At 38.2% G+C, this 22888-nt stretch overlaps 1 protein-coding gene across 9 annotated transcripts in view; it reads left to right on the top strand.

Annotated features, from left to right (window-relative positions):
- The window catches only part of CDC42BPA (CDC42 binding protein kinase alpha), a 176021-nt gene that overhangs the window by 136671 nt on the left and 16462 nt on the right, over positions 1-22888 (top strand). For 6 of the 9 annotated variants that reach the window (XM_061475223.1, XM_061475222.1, XM_061475220.1 and 3 more), the window contains 13 exons: positions 915-991; positions 6033-6071; positions 9141-9260; positions 9914-9994; positions 12026-12131; positions 12886-13022; positions 13787-13926; positions 14763-14844; positions 15950-16166; positions 16889-16951; positions 17878-18471; positions 20365-20462; positions 22057-22141. In XM_061475223.1, the coding sequence (XP_061331207.1) occupies positions 915-991; positions 6033-6071; positions 9141-9260; positions 9914-9994; positions 12026-12131; positions 12886-13022; positions 13787-13926; positions 14763-14844; positions 15950-16166; positions 16889-16951; positions 17878-18471; positions 20365-20462; positions 22057-22141 (1839 nt within the window). The remainder of the gene's footprint in view (positions 1-914; positions 992-6032; positions 6072-9140; positions 9261-9913; positions 9995-12025; positions 12132-12885; positions 13023-13786; positions 13927-14762; positions 14845-15949; positions 16167-16888; positions 16952-17877; positions 18472-20364; positions 20463-22056; positions 22142-22888) is intronic. The other 3 variants (XM_061475225.1, XM_061475219.1, XM_061475226.1) reach the window with 2 other exon arrangements.

The raw sequence follows: 22888 nt of genomic DNA, 5'->3' as shown, positions 1-22888 counted from the left end.
CTAGTAAGAGCAAAACACTGAGATTTTCTAAGATAAGTGTCCTTTGATAGCATCAGTCTTTGGAGATGCGCACAGTCCTGGAGGCTCTGGTCATAATAAGTATAAATACATGTGTGTATGTGTATATACATGTAATATTTATATACTCACATCAGGAAGCTAGAGTTTGTACACATCTGTGATTTATGAACACCCACATAGCAACTTGATATTATGCCCCAAAGAAAAGGAGAAATAAAAAGAAATATATCAGTTGGAGCAAGTTAAAATAACAATCAAGGTGTGCCAGCCTCTGCAGCTCTGGAGGGTGCAGCATTCCTGCTCTGCTTACTGGCTGAAAACCATGGACGTGGTGTATCTTGACATTGAAGCTTGCCCAGGATTGTATTACTCCTGGACATTCGAAAGTGAGAGGCAGCAGGCATGCATGGAGCATGGATCAAGGAACCTGTATTATTTGTGAATGCAGTATATTCTCCAACCATGTTCTGTGCATTGCTGTGGAACCTCACTGTTGGCTACAGCCATCCTGTTACCATAGGCTGTCCAGCGTGTGACTAGAGCTGGGTGACATCCATGGTGTTAGCCTCTGTGCCAGTGTGTCATGCACTGCTTGTTGCACATAAGGAATCTGTACCTTCTGTGTAACAGACAGGTGCTTACAGTATGTTTTCATATTGAATTCACACCACACATATCCTACCTTAGAAAACGTTAATTAAACACAGGCTGCTTGCTTAGGGCATGCATATCTGTTAAAAAACTCTTACTCTGGAAACCAGACCAAATGTGACAACTCACTTCAAAAAATGTAGGTGGTTCAGGTGGATACTCAGAGCCTGATTCAGCAAGGCAAAGGTCCTCCATGAAAAGGTCATTTTTCTGTAGCTTAAAAACCTGCTGCTGTTTTCTAGGTGTAAAGCACCAAGACTCACAGAATTCTTTCTTGGCATTTTTGAATGCGCCTACCTCTGCTCTGGATCAATTTGAAGTAAGTGTACAGCTATTCTAACTCTCTGTTAGTCAGTGGAGCTGCTGCTGTTACGTGCAGGTTATATGCACATTTACTGAGAGTTTGCTACTGGTTTTGCCATATTGCTCCATTTATATTTGTGTATAATAATATGTGAGAATTGTTTGTCATTTACAGTGCTGGCTGTCTTCTCTTGAACACTGGTGATCATGGTGATTTCTCTCTCAAACCTTGGCTGCAGAAATTCTCCTGGTTTTGTAGTGAACATGGAAAGTGTAGTTGTTGAAATGGCTTTTCTTTGTATTTAGAAAAATGCTAAGTACTGCAGATATGGGCTTCGTAAAAATGAGAGAAAACACATAAATAATCCTTGGGTGTATTCTGTGAAGTCCTTGGTACCATGTATTTATCAGATAGTTTTCATTTTCTATTCATTTTACACGGATCTGTAAAATCCAGATAATTAATATGCATGTCCTCCCCACAGATCCTAAATACTTCAAAATAAATCTGTATAATTCCTTTGCCAGTTCTAGACAAAAAGTCACTTTAGGTAGAAAACCTGGAAGAAAAAACTTGAAATGACACTGTACATTTCCAATCTTCTGTTTTTAATCAACAGTAAGCAACGCACTGTTTTTATCTGAAAAGAACAGCTGGGGTGAAATATTGGTCGAAGTGACTTCAGAGGGGACAAGGCACCTGTACAGTTACACACTGGTCTAAAATTCCCCCCTGTGTTTTTCGTGATGGGTTTACAAGGTCATCACATGAACGAGCATAATCCCTGATGTTACTAATGTCCCCAGATTTATTTTCTTTTCATTACACATTCATTAATTCATTGTTCTCTCTTGAAGTCCTCACATTAATACCATTTTTTATTTGCTTTTGAATTACTTCTCTTATAAATTACTTTCAATATAAAACTCCTGTTGGAGTGCACAAATATTATTTTATTGAAAGAATGCTGGAAAAACATTGGGGTTTATACAGGTAGTTTATTAATTGTCTGTGAAAGGCAATTAATGGCAACTTACTGATGTATCTGTTACCTGGCACTAGTTATTTACAGTTCTTTAGTCTTGCACTTTTATTTATACTGAACAGTTTTCTTCATCCATCTCTGTCTTTCTCTCTCTTTTTTTTTTTACTGCTGTTTTCATTAAAATAGGATTCCTTTTCCTCCTCTTCATCCTCATTGATTGATTTTATGGATGACGTAAGTCTGACTTTTAAACCAGTAAATCCCCCCATAAGAGAGCAGTTGTTTGATTGGGAATAGTCAAACATTAATGCAGTCAACTTAAATCTGCAAGTGCAGTAGAGAACAGACTTCCTAAAATAGCATACTTAACACCTATTTATATAGACAGATGTTAGATTTTAAAGTAAATGTTTTTCTGTAGGTTAAGGTGAAGAATTATTATTTACAATCAGTTTTTCTAATGGGGAGCAGCTGCTTTTGGGCCTTATCTACTGATATGGCCTGTGGGAAATGGTTCTAAAACCCCTGGCATGTTGATTAAATTTAGTTCTATTGCTTCGTATTATTACTTTATCATCAGTTGTTTCCAGTAGTTTTCTGATCACTTTAGTGAAAACGTTTTCCTTGCATACAGTTAATTTCTGACTGCTCAAATAAAGAAAATCTCTTTTTTTAGCTTATGTTGTAAGAATATAGGCTAAAATATAACTTCATTATAACTGAAGTGAACTTACTGCTTTTCATTGCCACTTGAGATGCTAGTTTTTTGTCAGGAGACTGTTCAGTACTTATCCTAGTTAGTTGCATAATAAGGGAATTGAGTTTAAAGCTGAAAACTTGACTGCATTATATTTCTTCCAGGCTGAAGCAGTAGGCACAGAGAAGTAAATAATTATAAGTTTATTAAAATCAGAGTATATGCAATGCATATATAGTAGAGAGCCATCCATTACAGCTCTATAGGTATATTGTGTGTGTATGTCTGTGTGTGCTTGTATATATGTGTATACACATTTATATTTAAAATAGTATAGTCCTGTCTGCATTAAAATATAATGAAATTTATTCTAGAAATGGCTGCTGTGAGGGGTGTAACAGAGAAGGTATATAGTGCATGGGCCTGTTGTGTTAGTGGCATTACCTTGCACAAACACTGAAAGAATGCTTTTCTTCTAGATGCTTATTTCCCCCTAGATCAGATATATAGCTTAGCCAAAATGTGAAGGTACATCTTGGGTACTGCAGCAGGGACTATTTGCCTGTATTTTTGCAAAGCATACAGAGAACTCCATCTTACACCAAAAAAAAACCAAAACCACAATTAGTTTCCTGTCACATTAAATCTACAATAAATGAAATATTTATAACTTTATGGGGGTTAAAGAAGTGTTCTCTATGTTGCCTGACTATTAAGAACACTAAGTGTGTAGCAACAGGTTATTTCATAGAAAGTTACTTTTAAAAATACCTAATACCCTCTCCTAAAACCTGATAAAAGAGAAATAAAGTATATACATGGCAGAGGAACTGATAATGTTCTGTTTTACAAGAGGAAAATGAGGAAAAGAAAGCTTTCCTGATTGCTATCTGGTTAATTTTGAGGGACATCAGTGCTTTATTGTGTATTTATTGAGACATTCTTCTTCATCAGTCCACCCAGGTCAAATCTTTTCAAACACCCATCTTTTAGGTAAAACTCCAGGTATTAATGGCTATACTGTTGCATGTGGATGACTTCAAACACACAGAATCAAACTTTCGCTGTTACATCTTCAGTCTGAGTCCAACAGGAGCAGGTTTTCCTTAGTTGCCTTGGGCACAGGTGCATTTCTGGACTGGGCTGGCCAGGGGCTAACATCTCTTAACACCAGGGCAGAATTGTATCTCATCTACTAAAACGGCAGAAGAAGGGATTTGACTGTTCAAAGATGGGAAAGGGTACTATGCAGGCAAATACAAGGCTTGTTGAGCTACCTGTCTTTATTAGGTAAATAAAGCTGATGTAGGTGTTAGTAGGCGAAAAGTGCCTTAATGCAGTTGTTCTTGAAGTCAGCTCTGCATCTTTCAAGTATTGGACAGTTACTTGAGTCATTCATAGAGAAATTTGTAACTGAATCATCAAAATTACTGGTTAATTTATGTTTAGCTCATTGAGTTGGTTCAATATAAAAATATTTGGCACACTTAAATGAAAATAAGGGTTTTAAAAATCCCTTCCCACTGAATTTGACCTCCATTCCCTTTCCATTGTCTCTTTTTGGCAGTAGTTACATTGAAGGTCAGTGTTTCTTGCAGCATCTCAAGAAGAATTAATCTGTGCTCAGTTAAACCTGAGAATCATAGAATCATAAAACAGTTTGGGTTGGAAGGGACCTTAAAGCTCATCCAGTTCCAACCCCCTGCCATGGGCAGGGACACCTTCCAACAGGCCAGACTGCTCCAAGCCCTGTCCAACCTGGCCTTGAACACTGCCAGGGATGGGGCAGCCACAGCTTCTCTGGGCAGCCTGTGCCAGCGCCTTTCATTAAGGCTAAGGAAGAATTAGAAGTCCTCAGGTAGGATTTAAACAGTGCTGCACTATTGCATGGCTTTCAGGAAAGCCTCTCCTAATCAAGGGGCCAAGTAAATTTTACTGATGGCCTTTATTGTTCCTTCAGCGTCTGTGTTTCATGAGGAAGTGACAGAGTGTGAAGTAACATGCAGTTGCAGTTATCTAGCACTCTTTGCAAGATCTCAGATCTGTTTACCCTGTGGATGTGTAAGCAGCACTGATTTTGGCCCGTTGGTGACATTTGGAGATTACTGGGATTGGTATGTCCTGTATGTATGCCATCCAAACAGCGTAACTGTATATAGCACTTTGTGAATGGGTGGAGTGGATTCCAATTTTTTTTTGTGAGGAAAACAGTAGTCTTGCAATTTCTACTGGAGAAAAGTAAAAATAGATGCCTCTGTAGCCTGCAGATGCTGAGCAGAAGAAGTGGTATCTCACTATCCAGAGGAATAGCAGTCATTGTTGGTTACAGCTATCCCTCCTGGAGAAGATACTTGGTGAGGTGGCAGAACTGGTGCCTAAACAGTCATAGCCATGGAAGTCCATGTGTTCATTATATCTCCTGTGCGCATGGTAGGGTGCAAAGGGAAGTAGGGATGGGTTTTGCTGTCCCTAGTTTCTGATTTTGGTGGGGAGGGAAAGTCACCCTCATGGACTCTAATTTACTAACTTCTAAATCTTTGCTGCTGTTTCTCCCATGTGTTGCAGCCTGTCTCTCAGTAATGTTGTCTAGGTGTTCAGTCTCCTGTGTTCACTACAAGTGTCTGATGATGGAAGTGTTGGATTTGATTTGGGTTTCTTGCCAGGTGGAGCCTTGTGTATCTTGCTAGCTACCAGAAGCAATCAGCTTGTTTTATTTAAAGATGAATTTGGACTTAATAAAATGGGATCCCATTTTTCCTTGGCAAAATTATTTTCCCCACTTGCTAGAAGATACTATTTTTCCCCTGTTACCTACCCATTACAAACTCAAAACACATGTCTTAAATCCTCCTCCAGGTTCTCCTCACATGCAGTCCCCATGGGCTTGGGCTAGATGAAACAAATCTGAACTTTGTAAATAAGCACAGAATAAATCATGTTCTGAATTCTCATTATTAAACAGAATAAGCCATGGTGTTCTGTGGTGAGAGCCCTGACTCTACCTGCACATTTGTAATTAAGTTTAGAATAATTCTGGTTCTTGATGATACTTTCAATTGGGTATATTGTGCCTCCAAAAGATAGCTTTATTCACCCTGTTCACAGTACAGAGATGCTGTTATTTGATATTATTAGTCTAATGTATCTGCAGTTGTCCAGTGCAAAACTACACTTTAAAACAAATGTTCCTTTTTTTTTTTCGGATGTGTTTTCCCACTTGTTGCCCCAGAACATCTTGTTTTCAGAACCCTTGTAAAAATGAACATGTCTGTGTGTGTCTAAGCACTACTTCTGGAGATGTAGAGTGACCAATTCTGAGCTGATGTATGTGTCACTGTTTGGTTTTGTAACATATTCTCCTCTCTTTGTTAAAGCGCTCTCCTTCCTGTACTCCAGCTAACAAAGGCAGACGTGTAAGAGGCTGTCCTACTTTATGTGGCCCTTTATTTTTTGCCTGTTGTGTACATGCCTTTGTTTAATGTGTGGATTGTGTACTTCCCTCACTGCATGTCTTGCGCTGCTGCTACTGTTTGCTGCTGCTGCTGTGCTTTTTGTTGTTTTACAGCTGTGGGCTAAAAGCTTTTGGAGTATTTAATTTGGGAATCCTATAAGCAGAATATCGCAGTAACTGGAGAAGATGCATTTAGTACATTCTTATTTCAGTATCAAAATTCTTTATGAAAGCTGATCAGGTAGATGCAGGTTGGACAGGTGAGCCAGTGTCAAATGAGGACCTGTTTGTTTCCTTGCCCTTAGCAGAGGGCAGGTGTTGAGTTATAGGTATTGCCTGTAGAAGGTAGAAATCTGGCATTTGGCATGTCATAGCAAAGGATAGAAAATCCCACAGTACAGAGATAAATATAAATAGGAAGTGGGGAACTGAGCAAATTGGAGAATGAAGGATGGCAGGAAGAATTCATACAAGGAAAACAGCTGTGAAGCTGGAAAGCTCTGTGATGTTTCAAAAATCAAGGTGGATTTTTAAGCATGGTGTTATCAAAGCTTTGTCAGACTGAATTCGTACCAGGTATGCTCTGTTTTAAACTCGTACTGCCACTTCTGTGTGTTTTAGACATGTATGATGATAGGAATAGAGAAGCATAAAAGTGTTTCTATTGAATATTCAATAGATAAGCCATAATGCCCAACAGCTCTAATAAGGACCAGTTCAACACATACCACTCAATGTCTCAGGCAAACTTACAGTAACTGCTTCATTTTGTCAGCTGTGGCTCCCATTCTAAGCTTGTCTCTCCTCAAGATGTGTTTGTACATCATCCGGCTTTGTCTCAGACCTATACAGGTGATGCTGTGGAAGCTCACAGGGCTATTACAGTTTGGTAGGAAATACTGAAATATGCTTTTGATAATCCAGTGAATTAGTTTAAAACTAATTTTAATGGTGTTAATACAGTCCATGTAAGCTTTTATCCATACTTGAGGCAGGTTTTATATGAAGTTCTTCTCATTAAAGCAAGGAACCTGGAAATTAATGCAGCAGCACAGCTTAAGGCCCTGTTTCTGCATTAAAGGTGGTGATTAAAATCCCTTCAAATTCTGTAATGGTAGATCAGGTTTGGTATGTTTCACGGGCTTTTTATGTTCATAACTAAAGTAAAAAGACATTTGTTACTGGTTCAGCAGTTGTCTTTAACCACAAAGGCTTTGTAGCACATTCCAGAAGAGTTCTGTCATTTCTATCATGCTTGTATTAAATTTTTTAAGAGACACCATGAAAATTCTTTGGTATGCAGATGCTACTTTGAAAGGGAAAGCCTTTGGAGTATGTGGAAACATTTATGCGATGATAGATTGCACCTCTGAGTTTAACTTGCAGAAGAAAAGGAGTGTCTGTTTCTTGCTATGAGAAATTTGCCTGTAGTTACTCATTGGGCTTATTTTTTAATAACACTGTTAAGGCAAATTATTGGAGGTTGAACAGTCCTTGGACTCCCAAGTTATCAGATGTTTAGACCTGATTAAAAAAAGCTTAAAGTATTTGAAACAATGTTATGTGTCTGGGGATTTACTGCTTAAAGACGTCAGTGTTTCTAACACTGGATAAAGCTTGCAATTACTGTTTGCTTCTGATAAACCTGAGCACAGAATCATTGTTTTACTGCTAGTTTTTACCTCAATGCTTGAAACACATCATCTACGTGTAGAAAACAGGTGTATCCCAGGGTGAGAATTTCCTGGTTTCTTTACAGAAATACTTCCAGGCATCTTAATATGCCTGAGTTGATTAAGCTGGTGAGCATTCTCCACCGGATCGTTCTTTTGAAGGCTGTGATAAAAATAGAAGCCATCAAACCTAACTCACTCCTATTTTAATAATACTACTAATAATGATAATAGAAAAAGAAAAAACCAGCAACTGCACCTGTTAACTACCATGACTGAGTTTCTGGAGAACAGGGCTGTATATGCATGTGTAAGATTGGCTTGGCAATTTATTTTATTCCCCCAAAGCAGTGAAGTTTGTGGAATCTTTAGTATGATGGCAATGGCAAATGAGATAAAAAAAAACAACAAAACCCCAAAATACTGTAATGTTCAAATGCTTTCTGTAAATGTTGCTGCATATTTTAGCTGGTGTGCAAGCCTGCCAAGTCCTTAGCCATGGGGAGCTGATGGTAGCATTGCTTCAGAAAAGCCATGCATACAGTGGAGCCTTCAGTAGGCCTCATGCTTTTATTGTTAGTGGAGAAAAGCATCCTCGTCTCATTAGGCTTTATTTTAAAATACATCGATCTACAAAACTTTGATGGGGAGATGCCTTATTTTCAAGGAAGAACTTTGCATTCTCTGGCTTTTCAGTTGCACTGACAAAAGCTGACTTGTTATCCAAGATACCTGGTTGTACCTATCTGCGTTGTTGTTCAGTGAAGCTCAGTGTTGGGCTTAGTTTCATTGTATATCGAGGACTAGGAAAATATTCCCCTGAAGAAGCTGTATTCCTGGTAAGGACGTCTTTGTAGTTCAAGTGGGGAACAAAAACCCCCTTGATTCTCCACAAATATAATTAACACTAACCTCAGGAAACGGGTTGTATGCTCTGCCTTTTCTCCTTATTTTCTTCTAAACATGCTTGCAGTGATTTACATGGGCAATATGGGCATTCACTTCTAAAAAAATCTCTACCACCAGTGGAGAAACCCCAGTAGTGTTTAGAAAATACCTATTTAAAATGCTGAGTTGCAAGTCTTTTTGGGTATTTCTTGGGCCCCTGCACTAGCAGCTGTTATGCATGTGCTCACCTCTCAGCAGAAGCCTTGGTGTTCTCATATTCAATAATTTCCGTTGCATTTTTGTCCTTTAATTAGGAAGTTGCTTAAAACTGACTTTTTATTCTCTCAGTTTTCTCTTAGGAATTCCACTGCTCCCATATCTTGTTTTGGTAAGAGTTGAGAATTCTTTTTTTAATGATGTCTTTGATTTATTTTTTTGGTTGTTGTTTTTCTCTCAACTTGTTCTCCTAGATTGACTCAGTTGAGAATTTTACGTTGTCGAATACTCCGTCACGGGATGAAGATAGCAAGTCTCACCTTCATTCAAGATCAAGGTCTCCTTCTACAGCTAGTGAGATTGAACCAATTGAGGTACCTCACACTTGACAAAGTTTTGTCTTGCTTTTTGTTTTTTAGGAATACTAGTTTCACTCATACAAAAATTGCCACTGCAGATCCTTTTGTTTAGAATGAAGCTCACTCCTTTTCAGCAAGGCTATTTAGTAATAGCCTTGTAATAGTCTTCTGCACTAGTAGTGAACTGTATTTCGGGGAATGTGGCATTTCACATTCACATATAGCTGATTGGTTAGGGATGGGAACTGTGTTGTATCAGTTATCAGATACAGTCTCTCTTCATAGCATATCCTCAGTCATGAATAATGAAGAAATGTTGTCACAAAGATAATGTTACACTGTAGTTTGTAAGAGAAGACTTTGGAGTCCTGCTGAAAGTCTTGTCAATACAAAATGTTAGCCAGCTCTGCAACTATCATAATGTATCCCCTTTCACTATTAAGAAATTTAACTCCGTGGTTATTTTGCATTATAAAACATTCAGTCAAACATTTAAGGTAAAATTATTTTTGACATTTAGGAGGTGAATCTTACATGTCATTTTTCTGAGCCCTTTCCTATGTTTGGGGCTGGGGTGGGTGGAATATTATAGTGTTTTTACTTTATTCAAGCTACCCTTAATAGTGTGTACTTGATAATCTTACTGATCCTTTGGGGACTGTGTTCAGGTTACAGATCATCCTCCCCGTTCAATTCACACACCAACCATGAGGACAGCATATATTGGATCGGGACTCTCTGCACCAAAGGTATTAAGTCAAGCGTTCACACTTCTTACAGTGTAAGAGGGAAAGCATCACTCCTGAGCAACAGCTTCAGAACTGTGTATCACAGTAATCTTAGCAGAGCTGCCCGGAAGGGTTGCTTACGTGCAAGCTGGTTGCTTTCTAATATTTAAAACCCTCATTATTACATTATGTGGTGTGACGAGTTGTACTAGGCATTCCCCTGTAGCAGCGCACGGGGGCTTGATTACAGGAAAAACAGTAGTTTGGACATTAGAAAGAGATAAATGAACCAGAACGCGAAGAAAGTAAAAGGAGACTTCATAGAAAACGAGTGTTTTCCTGCATGTGTCTGACCACCCTGCCTCTGTATTCTGCATACGAGAAAATTGATATCACTGTGGGCCAGTCTCTGCTTAGGAGGTCTGTGTGCTAATTAAATGCTTATTTTTGAGCAAAGGCAAAGAGTAAGCCTATAAAATTAACCTCTAGATTTACATTTTATAAGCAGTGTAGAGGGAGCGCTTCAGTGCTGGACTGGGAGAAGGAATTCCAGTTTTTCTGTCTTCTGGCTTTTTACTGGCATAAATACTGATTTTTTTACATCAGTTGTTGAAATTATTTTGCTGTTGGCCAAATAAGCCAGTCAGTGTATGCTAATTCACAGTGAATTGTATATATTCAAGCAAGTGAGGAATAAGGCACAAGCTATTAAAGGAAAAAGTCTCTCATAAAAGTTTCAGAAGTGCCTCGATGGCTTAGGGATCTTCTTTAAATATGTATATATTTAAAATATATACATAAAAAATACAGATCTGTTTCTCTGCTTTAATAAATGGAGAAATAGCAAAAGACTTAATTTGTGTAAAGGAAAGCTGTCTGTTTTGTTGGCAGCATTTTAATAGATCAACTTAACTGATTTTGGTAATTTTACTTTGCACATTATTTAATGGTTGCAAATATTTTGCTCAGTAAATCATGATTGTCTTTCTAATTTGTTGCATTCCATAAAGAGCCTTCTTATTTTATGATTGCATCAGTTTTTAAAGCAAAGTATTGTTTCCCTGCAAGTTTCAAAACAAGACACCCATCTGCAGACAGAAAGTTTCCATTCTAACAGTAAAACTGTTATTAAATATGAATGAAGTCTGAGTCCTTAACTGTGACATCTTATGCTGTGAAAAGCAGGAAACTGAGTAAAATTTTAATATACCTACTCATTAAAATAGTCTGCAAAGTTGTCTTATTTCAAATCACATTATTCAGGTTGTTTGAACAGCCTTTGTGTTCACCCTGGGCTGTATCCTTTCTCCACCTACCAGTCGTTACTTTCCTGGGTGTTATTTCTAGAACAGGCAAGCAGCTTCCTGGATTATATATAAGGTCTTTTTATGAATCATACTATCACATTACATAGTCATTTAGCCTTGGTATCATAGCATCAGCACTGCTATCCTTGTGGGGAGAGAGAGAATTAAAACACTTACTCATGTAGTCTGTGTTCTCAAGAACTAAGAAGCCCTTTCAAAATCAGTTTCACCTACACTCTTGCTTTTAAACTGGGTGTTCTGAAATTGCCTGTGCCTGACACCATAAAACTGAACTCTGTCATAGATTTCTGGTGTGCAAATTAAAGTATGATATTTTTCTTTGAACCAAGGCAACACTCCTTATAGAGGAACATTGAATTTGCAGTTTAGGGAGGGGTTTGACCTTGACTTGGCTGCTGGGTGCCCACCGAGAACATTACAAACACACCTTTAATTTCTAGAGTGTAATGGAATAATTTTGGCAACTTTCCTATCTGCAGTGGAAATGAACTCGTGTTCTGAGGCAAGGTCCAGTTTCCATGGTTTCATTTACAGAGGATGGTTTAGATTATCAATAATGAGCACTGATAAGGAAGTTTTTTCAGTGTTAGGAGCACGGATCTCATTTCAGTAAACACAAATAAGCTCCCTTTTTAAATGCAGCTGTGCACCTATGTCTGTGAAAAAAATTACAGTTTTTCAGAAGCATTACAGGCATTAACATCCTTGTCTGCTTGTTTTTCAGCCTAAAGCCCACCAGTTTGTAGTGAAATCATTTAATACACCAACAAAATGCAATCAGTGTACGTCTCTGATGGTTGGTTTAATACGACAGGGCTGTACCTGTGAAGGTAAGCACTTGTGAAAGCAGGAAGTGTGAACTGTAGTTCTTTCAGATGCAAATCGGACAGCAGATATTGTAGTCTGATAATGCAGGAGTCTTCTGTTTATATTTTGAATAACAAAGTATGTTACCATGCTTCAGTCTTTTGACAGTAGATGCCAAATGGTTTGAACATCTTAAGTAACAGATGACCCAGTTACCTGGGGGCATACTTATTCCAGTTGGGGTAGAAGAGCTTAGTTCAGTTTACAGAAAATAACAATGAACGGCCACAGTCAAGTATGCTGACAGCAGCTTTGCTTTCCGACTTGGTGGGGAACATGTAAGACAGCTTTCCCTTTCAGTACCAGTTTTGCTTCTTGCCAGGACTAATTTATACTGGGATTGTATGTAAAGAGAATGATACCTATCATTTTGAGGAGCTTCCATCTTTTTGCTTGCTAGCAAAGTTGGGCCTTGAGGAAATCATAGTGATTATCTCATGATGAGCTTCTGAATAGGCTCTTTCTTACCTGGGTGAAACCAGACTCTATCCATGTACCTCTGAAAATCAGAAAATCAGAATTTAGAGCAGATGAAAGCATGAACTGCTGCTGTGCACAAACTTCCATTTCTGTCTCGGCTTAGCAAAGTTCAGTGAAACCATTCAGTTGTTGGGCAAAAAAAGAGACCATTCCTTTATAAATATCATCATTATCATAGCTTTTGAATTGCACAAGAAAGAACCATTAAATCTCTTTGTTTCTCCTCCTCTTCACAAGTATGTGGATTCTCTTGCCACGTGACCTGTGCAGACAAGGCTCCTGCAGTATGTCCAATCCCTCCCGACCAGACTAAAGGACCTTTGGGAATAGATCCACAGAAGGGCATAGGAACAGCTTATGAAGGACATGTCCGAGTAAGTATCAGGTAGCTACATTTGGGGCACTTACATTAAATTTGTTGTTTTCCAGACCTGCAATTAAACTCTTTATTGGAGCATTAGGGTGGAAATGGATTCAGTTATAATTTAACAGTTTGGAAACTAAGACCTAAATTTTGACAAAGCAAGACTTAGCATCCTCTGTTGGCCATTGTGCTTTGAGTTGGTCTTGTTCAGTCCATCTCTAGAGACCAGACCATCTATGAGGCCCTGTGAGTTTTTGGGTCTTTCTGTTGCTGCTGGTACTGTCTAGAGTCATTGGTGTGAATACTTGTGCGTAAACACTATCAAATTATTAAACGTACTTTGGGCCATATTCCTGTTGACTAACTAGAGATGGGTTTCTTTGGACGGAGCCTTGGGTGGCAAGGTTTAGTGTGAGGTGTCCCTGCCCACTGCAGGGGGGTTGGAAGTAGACGATATTAAGGTCCTTTCCAACCCTAACTCTTCGATGATTCTATGATTCTGTGATTCTTTCTCTATATTGGTTAATTCAGCTTTGAATCAGCTTGTGAATAAGAACAAAGAATCTGTAGTGCTATGGATTTTTAAAGTCATATTTTGTGGTGTCTGTGTGGCTGTGTTTGATGCTGACTGCATCTCTGCTACAGGTTATGTTGCTTAACATTATCGCTGAATAAAAGCTTGTCAGCCTAGAAAAGAGAATTGATTTTTGTATTGTCTGATCTTTGATTGCATGCAAGCTTACAGAGAGCTGATGGGAATTTGTTTTGTTAAAGGTACCAAAACCAGCTGGAGTAAAGAAAGGCTGGCAAAGAGCGCTGGCGGTGATCTGTGATTTTAAACTCTTCCTCTACGATGTAGCAGAAGGAAAAGCAGCCCAGCCCAGCGTGGTAGTGAGTCAGGTCATAGACATGAGGTAAGCACTTTGGTGCTCAGTGTGAGCTTTTCAGAGTCACTGGGAGGGTTTTTTCCTGTTTTTTCTTTTTATGAAATCAGTAAGGAAGCTTCCAGGCTTTTATGAAACACTGTGATCCATGTTGAGAGCCTCTGATTTTCCAGAAAAAGGCATTATCAGCAACTAGCCTGAACTTCTATGTTCGTATGTGGCAATTTAAACTTCCATTACCACATCATGTGCCAAAATGCATCTGTTCAGCTGTGTAGAAGATCTGCAATGAACAAAGAAGAAAAATACATTCTTTTGGGTTTGAATAGAGTTTTGGAAGACACATGGAATTTTGTTATAGTGTAAAACTAATACAAGTTTTGGTTCAGAAGGGCTAAATAGTTTGTTCCCTCTTCAGTATTACTGAAATACTTAACTTTTAACATAACAACTAAGCAAAGCTCATCTCTGAACTAGATGGGTTTATCCAGGGAGTGTCAAGCAGCTGTAGGTTATAGCTTCGAGTGAGTTCGTGTTTTTATGAAGGTTGGAGAGGGGCTCTTGGTCCAATAAGTTTCACTATTTATTGCTTTTTTAAGAGTTTTAATTTAAAGAGAGAAACCCCAGATTCTCTGAATAGATTCATCTCCATCAGCATTTACCAGGAATTAATTATGCAACATTGCATTTGTGAGTTTGATCTGCAGATAGAGAAGAAAGGATGATTTTTAAAACTAGATCTCAGGACTGTGTTGATGTGTCCTTCCCAAAACAAAGCTACTGGCACTATGGAAATAAAAGTGAAAACCAAACACACAGATTTTATTCTTTAACTCTTTTCCAATTGTGTTTGTGGTCTCCATAAGGGATGAAGAATTCTCAGTGAGTTCTGTCTTGGCCTCAGATGTCATCCACGCAAACAGAAAAGATATCCCCTGTATCTTTAGGGTAAGTATTACGTCTTGAACCTAGTAACCCAGCAGTACAGGGCTTCACAGTGTGATGTTAGAGTGTGCGTCCACTGACAGCTCACTAGCATTTTATTTTCTTCACAAGTTCTGGCTGGGTGGTATCCATGGCAGCAGCAGCAATACATAAGGGTCTGTACATAACATCATTTTTGTGCTAAAAATAGCACTGGCACATTTAGACAAGCTCTCATCTCCCCTTTACCTGGGTTCTATTTTTTTTTGACCTTCACAGTAAGACATCCTTTTCTCACCCTCCTGTTAGTCATTTGGAATTCTTCTTGTTCTTCATGACCTTCTACATGTTCATTTCCTAGAGTTGCCTCCTGCTTTACAATTTCATTTGTTGTTAATTCTGAAGTCTTTGTTTTATGTATTTTCTTTGTATGTATCCATTGGATCTGTGAAAACTCCCATTCATCAGGTAGTCAGTATCGAAATCTAGTGTAAAATGCTCATCAAGATTTATGTCTAATATCAGGTTTTTGCCATCATTGACTTTTTCTAATATTACATTTACTAGATATTCTACTGAAGCTTTGACCTCAATGAAGTACTTTCGGTGTCCTTATCAATTCCTCTATCATTTCTTTACTACACCATTGTATTTCATTCTTGTTTTTCCAGCTTTCAAGCTGTCCATTACTCTGCCTGCTGAGTGAAGATAAACCTACAAAAGAGGCTTTCGTTTTTATCTATAGTAGCTGTACCAAATACATGAAAAGGATTGTAGACCGTTCTTCCATAAAGACCATTCGTGCTGCATTAAATTATTAATGAAAACTGTTGGTCTTAAAGAATACTTTGTAAGAAATGCTTTTCATTATAAATTGCTTTGAGAAACAACTGACTACCTTATTTAGGGCAGACATTTCAGTACCTTTGCTGAGTTGCATCTGCAGATTTTTCTGCTGTGGGTTCTTGATTGAGTATATTCTGTTAACGAAGACTACATTTTCTCATTCTTGGTTCAGACAGCTACTTACAAGGGTGCTTACAGGCATTTGATACCCTTGTAAAAATGATCATGAATTTATTTACTTTTTTTGCTTATGACTTAAAATGTGTATTTTAACATTTTCCAGGTTACAGCTTCCCAGCTCTCTGCATCCAGTAATAAGTGTTCAATCCTGATTCTAGCAGACGGTGAGAATGAGAAAAGCAAGTGGGTAGGAGTGCTGAATGAATTGCATAGGATCTTGAAGAAGAACAAACTCAAAGACCGTTCAGTCTATGTTCCCAAAGAAGCTTATGACAGCACCTTACCCCTCATCAAAACAACACAGTCAGCAGCGATCATAGGTATGAAATGAATAAGAAGAAAAATAGGTATGCTAAAAGCATGGGGGGGTTTATGCAAGAAACCCTCGTGTTAAATAGCATTATATACCGAATAGAGTAATACATGGTGGTTTTATCCCATATGGAAATGCATATGGGTTTGGGGGAAATGCAGTTCACTGTCCAGTACTTTTGTCAGATCTTTAAGAATATTTCCCCCTATTCACACTTATTCATAATTATGAATAATTTTGAGAATTGGACATTACTCTTCTGTTAGTCTATATACATAATTCCGGAACTGGGCAAAACTAGTACTATAGAATGGATATAAATCGCTGACTTTACAAAATGTGCTTGTGGGACCAGAGAGAATACATAAAAACACAAAATCAAAGAATGAATTTAGTAATTTTAAATGCCACAGCATAAAATATCTTAAACTCTAGTTATTTAAGTAATTGGAATATCCTGTAGTTATTTCAAAGTCAGTATTACACTTAAATGCTCTGAATGGTTTGTTAAAAATGATATTTCTTGCTGTTACTTCTTTTAACAGGAAATTGAAAGACTGGGAGGTTACCAGTGTTTGGTATATAAATGTGTTGGGTTTAGCTTTATATTTGTTTATTTCAAGATATTAAAAACATGTCTCTGTTAATAGGAATTTTGACTTTTGCTGAACAAGTTTTGAAAAATAACTTTTTCTTTTTTTTTTTTTTTTGATTCCCCGAATATCACAGACCATGAACGAATAGCTCTGGGGAATGAAGAAGGGTTGTTTGTTGTGCACGTCACCAAAGACGGTAAGAGATGAGGAACTGGTAATAATTTCCTTAATTTAAATAATCACAAAGTGACTTTGTAATCCTTTTTTTCTCTATCAATGTCCTTCATTTTTCTTAATTTACTACATTATCGGCTGGACAAGCCCATGTGAGAGCTGATAATCATGAAGGGTAGTGTGTGTGCACTCTCTGGTTTGGGTATCCTTTCAGATGAGAAAGATCAAGCATCTGGAATGCAATTGAAGGTTTTATTCCCTTGTTTGAAGCAGGCTCAATACTGAATTCGGAGCAGGTTGCTCAGGAGTTTGTCCAGTTGGGTCTTGAAAATCCCCAAGGACAGAGGTTCCATAATCTCTCTGGGCTGCCTGTTGCAAATTATCCTCACAGTGAAGCATTTCCTTCATATTATGCAGTAGGAACCTCCCTCATTTCAATTTGTGACTGTTGTCTCCCCTTATCCTGCTGTGCACCTCACTAAGGAGCCTGACTTGGTCCTTCCTGTAACCTCCACTGTGGTATTGGAAATGAAAACTTTATTCAGTTCAGTATTGTAGAGAGATGTAATTACAGATGCCCAAGCTAATTCAACAAGCAAGATGTTTAACTGTACATTTTGGTTCTTTGAGGGTTTTCCTTTATTGAGTAGTTTGTGGCTATAAACTGGTTTATAAAATGTATAAAATGATACAGCAGTTGTTACTGCATTGAATCTTCTCTCTTCTTCTGATGGGGCAGAGCCAAAGGTCTGTCCAGCATTGCCACATCTGGTATCATTAAACTACACGTTTTGATTCTGTACTTTTTAATACTGCAGGGAAGCAATAAAGGGGATTTCTTGGCTTTCCTTGGTAATTTATCTTAACAAATATGTATGTTATGAACAATTCACACTTCAATATTATTTACTTGGATTTGGGGGGTTTGTTTTGGGGTTTCTTTTTCAGAGATCATCCGTGTTGGTGACAATAAGAAGGTTCATCAGATTGAGCTTATCCCAAGTGAACAGCTCATTGCAGTGATCTCAGGACGGAACCGTCACGTGCGCCTTTTCCCTATGGCTGCCCTGGATGGAAGGGAGACTGAGTTCTATAAGCTGGCAGAGACAAAAGGCTGTCAGTCAATAGTTTCTGGACATGTGCGCCACGGAGCTCTTACCTGCCTGTGTGTAGCTATGAAAAGGCAGGTCCTCTGTTATGAACTAAATCAGAGCAAGACACGCCACAAAAAGATCAAGGAGATCCAAGTCCAGGGCAATGTCCAGTGGATGTCAGTCTTCAGTGATCGTCTTTGTGTGGGCTACCAGTCCGGTTTCCTAAAATATCCCCTTCACGGAGAAGGCAGTCCATACAGTCTGCTCCATCCAGATGACCACACACTCTCATTTATCTCGCAGCAGCCAACTGATGCCATCTGTGCAGTCGAAATCTCAAATAAAGAGTACCTGCTGTGTTTTAGCAGCGTAGGGGTTTACGTTGACTGCCAGGGCCGAAGATCCAGACAACAAGAGTTGATGTGGCCTGCAACTCCATCTTCTTGCTGTAAGTTGCTCTGAGTATCACTGTATTTGCTGTTATTCATTGAAGTGATCACTGCTTTTATTAATATCCACAGGAAGTGAAACGCAGGGATAAATACCTGGCAGGTAAATGAATGGTCTCAGCATCTGTCAGCATGTTTAGTCTAGTCAGAGGGTTTTATCCTGATCTCACTTATGCTAGGCTTGACAAAGTTGTCACTGACTTGTGCTGCTGGAACATGAAGAGGAATCAGGATTTCTAAATCTGATGTCCGCTTTCTAAACACATGGCCTCAGGTCCTACAGAGGCTAGTGGGAACTATGCATTCACTACTGCTGATACAGATAGGACTGTTGTTATTTAAAGTCTTAAAATTCATTTGTACTTTGGCTCAGCATTGTGATTCAACCTTCCGTGATGCCCAGTTGTCAGGATCTGGTAGTTTGACTTGCCTTTCTTTAATGGTGCTTGTTTCCTATTTAATGGGTTTGGGTTTTTTTAACTTTTCTTTCCTTATTTTATCATTCTCTCTTCCTTGGCAGTTTCATGGACACTTCTCATTCATCTCCTCTCTTTGCTCTTTAAAAAAAAAAGATTTTTAAATTCCCCGTCTGTTTCCCTCTTCCCTTCTAAAATACAATGTATGGCAGGCAGCATAGATAATGTATTTCGTAACCTTAAGGGAAATACTATAATTTTTCAAGATTTATGTTTCCAGCAAGAACTGTAAAACATTTATTGCACATTTTTTGAAAGCTGGGGCTTTGTCAGTTGGAGGGAGGAAAAACCCTGCAATGCCTGTCATCTTCTTTTTGATGTCTTTCTGAATGCAGATAAAGATTAGCCACATTTGTCCTCAAAGTATTTGTGCACGAGCCCAGTCTTAGGTTGATTTTTAGCATGGTCTACCGTTGTACCTGTGAGAGCAGTACAGTCACTCTGAAGATGAATGTTTCACCTTGCTTGAGTGAAGCCCCTTCTGAATGTGGAATGAGCAACTTCCACAGGCTCTACCTCACTTCTGGGTTTCTAGCAAGAGTGTAATAATTATACAGGACTCAGAGAATGGATGCATTGAAACATTTTGTGATCAGTTGAAAATCAGGCACTTTCACGTGTAGTTCTTCTGTATTGGTCATTGATATTTGTGAAAGATTTTTGATTGCCTTAAATGAAGTGATTTGATGTTAGTGCAGTTCAGAATGGAGGTATATTTTGTAGCAAAACCTGTTACATTGAAGCACAAATTGGATGATCTTGCTAGTCTTGGCAGACCATGGCAGTCTTGTTGCTGACATGGAAATACTGAATTCTGCCTTAGAAGTGGTCCCAGTGGAATGAATTTAATCCTGGGGAAATGTGCCAGATGAGCAGCACGAGAATTCTCTTTACAATCCAGAAAATAAGAGAATTAAAGCTAAAAGGAAGCATAAAGATTTTTATGACTGTGTCACAGTGCTTAGATCCAGCTGATGTTCATTTAGTACCTGGTCCAAAAACTAAGAGCTCAGTTCGTTCAAATGACAGTTATTAACTAATGAGAGTGTATTTTCCTACCAGATAATTTACAAAATATGAGCTCTTAAAAATAGGGGTTTTAGAAGAACAAAAAAACCCTTTGAAACCACATCAGTGTTTGGCAGTGTAAACTGTAATCCCTTGTAGTTCAAAAAAGTAGTTTGGTTCTGCAAAGTTAAAAGAAAAGCCATGGAGGTTTTAAGTTTTTTGGTAGTGCTGGATTGTCTTCAGGATAAATTTCTTGGCAATTTTGAGTTAAAACATATTTTGCAAATACTGTTGTTGCGTTGTGGGGTGTCGGGTTGTTTTCCATAAATATGATTAAACCATAAGCAATTGTATATTTTGAGCCCTGTCTAAAAGCACATCACACTATACCTGATCATCCTCTCTCAGGTTACAATGCACCATACCTCTCTGTGTACAGTGAAAATGCAATTGATATCTTCGATGTGAACTCCATGGAGTGGATTCAGACTATTCCTCTCAAAAAGGTAACTTGCTGTTTTGGTATCAGTTAAAGAACATATCTAGACTCAATCTTGCTTTGCTGCAGTCATACCAGGATTTTTAAGCACATTGAAGCTATCATTATAACTGCTTATCAAAACACAATTGAACTAGAAAAGCTATTGCAAGGAAACTAGTGCTTTTTGGTCAGAATGTAAGATGCCAAATGTGTGTTGCATGTGGTTTTGCTTTTTTAGGTGGATGATCAATCTGGAGCATGTAAAGCATGTAAAGACTTACTGTAGGGATCAGGTTTCTGGTATTAATTGCGTATGACTCCATTGGGCCTGATTGAATATATGTTATTGCCAGAAGATGGCAGAAGTTATCATAATTAAACCTGCCTTCAGAAAGCTGCATTCTGGTTCTTGAGAACATTGTGGACAAAGTTAGAACACTTTGCTTCAACCAGAACAAATATTAACCAGGATGATGTCAGGTTTGGATGCTTATCAAAAGACAGAAGTTTTTGAAAGCTGACACTTCTTGGTGTTTGGGAGGTGTTTGCTCAGCTGTGTTTGGAAAGCCAAAAGAAAGATGTTGTTTTCCCCATAGTTTAGACTGACTTGAACTTTATATTTTTGTCAACTTAATTCCTTGACTGGCATTCCAGTGACACAGAACCACAAGAAATTGCCCTTGTGATCTTGTGTAAGTCATTCAGTCTCTCTGCATATCAATTTCCCACATGTCAGATGCAGACCAGGATATTACAACAATGCTGTAAGGATAAATAATGCCAAGATCGAGGTGCTCAGCTATTTACCATCTTCAGGAGAGAAGAATATGGCCTTTTACAGATTTCCTCTACTCCTTCTGCTCTTCAGATGTTGAGTTAAGCAGTTAGAGTGGTTTTTCTTTCCCCCACAGATCATAGTATGATTTAGTATATTGATTAATATTTGTCTCAAGACTGCCCATTTAATAAATGAAGCTACTTTCTACAAACAGGAATTGCTACATCTAGGAGACTGAAAACCGGCCATTTATTATGATGAGTTTGTTTCTAACACAATTTGCAGATTCAGTGGAGTGCTTCTTTCAATTTTAAGTTAGAAATCACAAATACCAATAGGCTTTAGCAATCTGTATTTACCTCTCTCAAGTTGCAAAGAAACTGATATGCTGCTAACACAAAATAAAAGTGCAGCTTATTGCTTTGTGCATCTAGTAGACAAAATTGAATTACTATAAGAAGTAGACAGAATTTAGAGAGGAATGGTGTTAAGCCCATGTCTTTAAGTAGGATATTAGGCAGCTCCTTCTGTACTTGATCTCCAAACAGAAGTTTAAAATCTAAAACTGTTTTTAACTCTGTTGCATGGCTTTAGTGACTCAAAATTGCTAATCTAGAGAGTAGGCACATGTCACTGGAGATAGGAGACCCTGTTCCCTTCAGCCTGCAGTTCAGTGGAGCAGGCTTTGCTCTGGCCAGTTACACTCTCCTGCCCTCTTGCTGGCTTTGTAACAGTGCTCCTTTAACAGGGTTTATAATGGTACCTTGGAGCTTTCAGAATAAGATGCACTATATATATGTGAGTTATTACTATTACAAGGGCTGTTTTTTCCTTGTTTCAGGTACGACCCTTGAATACAGAAGGATCACTAAACCTTTTAGGCCTGGAGACAGTTAGATTAATTTATTTCAAAAACAAAATGGCAGGTAAGTAAAGACAAGCCAATTTTTATCATGTGAATTTCTGCTTAGAAAGAGCATTTTCCTTTGGCCTGGGTCTGCATATTATAGAAAGTGATCTCTCAAACATATGTTATGTTTGGAGAGAGCCAAAGCTTACAGATTCCACAGTGATGTCTGCTAGGCAGCTACTCCAAACTCTTGTTTCCCTTTTGAATATTCAGTGAAGACTGGAAATAGAAAACAGAATGACTAAATGCTCCCTTCAGATCTGTGATCACCTACCAGAATACTATCTGAAAATGCCTGCACAATTGAAGACTTTAATAGCGATCTTGGCAGTACTAGATTAAAATTGGTATTATACTAAACAAACCTTGCCCAAGGATCGGAAAGTGATATAATATTATGTATTCATAACTTATTATTAGGGCCACATATGATTATGTGCCAGAGTTTTAGCTTCAGAACTCTGTTTTTCTTATGTGTCCTCTTGACCTTTTTCCTTTTTACAGCTCATTTTATAACCATACTGAGTAATTTCCTTCATTTTCTGTTTAATCTGTTAGATAGAGAGGGGATGTGCTTTAACAGTCAAAAGCTATAATTCTTTTTAGCAACTATTCTGAAAACAGTGGAAACAAAGCTCCAGAAACACATAGTGCTGTTGGCAGTGTTTCAGTGTTTATTTAAATTGCTAGCAGATTAGTACAAAAGGAATGACTGTGGGAGAGAAGAGCAATATGGGCAAAGTACATCTAAAGAATTTTCAAG

The sequence above is a fragment of the Pezoporus flaviventris genome, unplaced genomic scaffold (genome assembly GCF_033815535.1).
Source record: "Pezoporus flaviventris isolate CSIRO_AGI_PZ_B2104156 unplaced genomic scaffold, CSIRO_AGI_Pfla_v1 ptg000083l, whole genome shotgun sequence".
NCBI lineage: Eukaryota > Metazoa > Chordata > Aves > Psittaciformes > Psittacidae > Pezoporus > Pezoporus flaviventris.
This window is presented reverse-complemented; position numbering and strand designations above follow the sequence as displayed.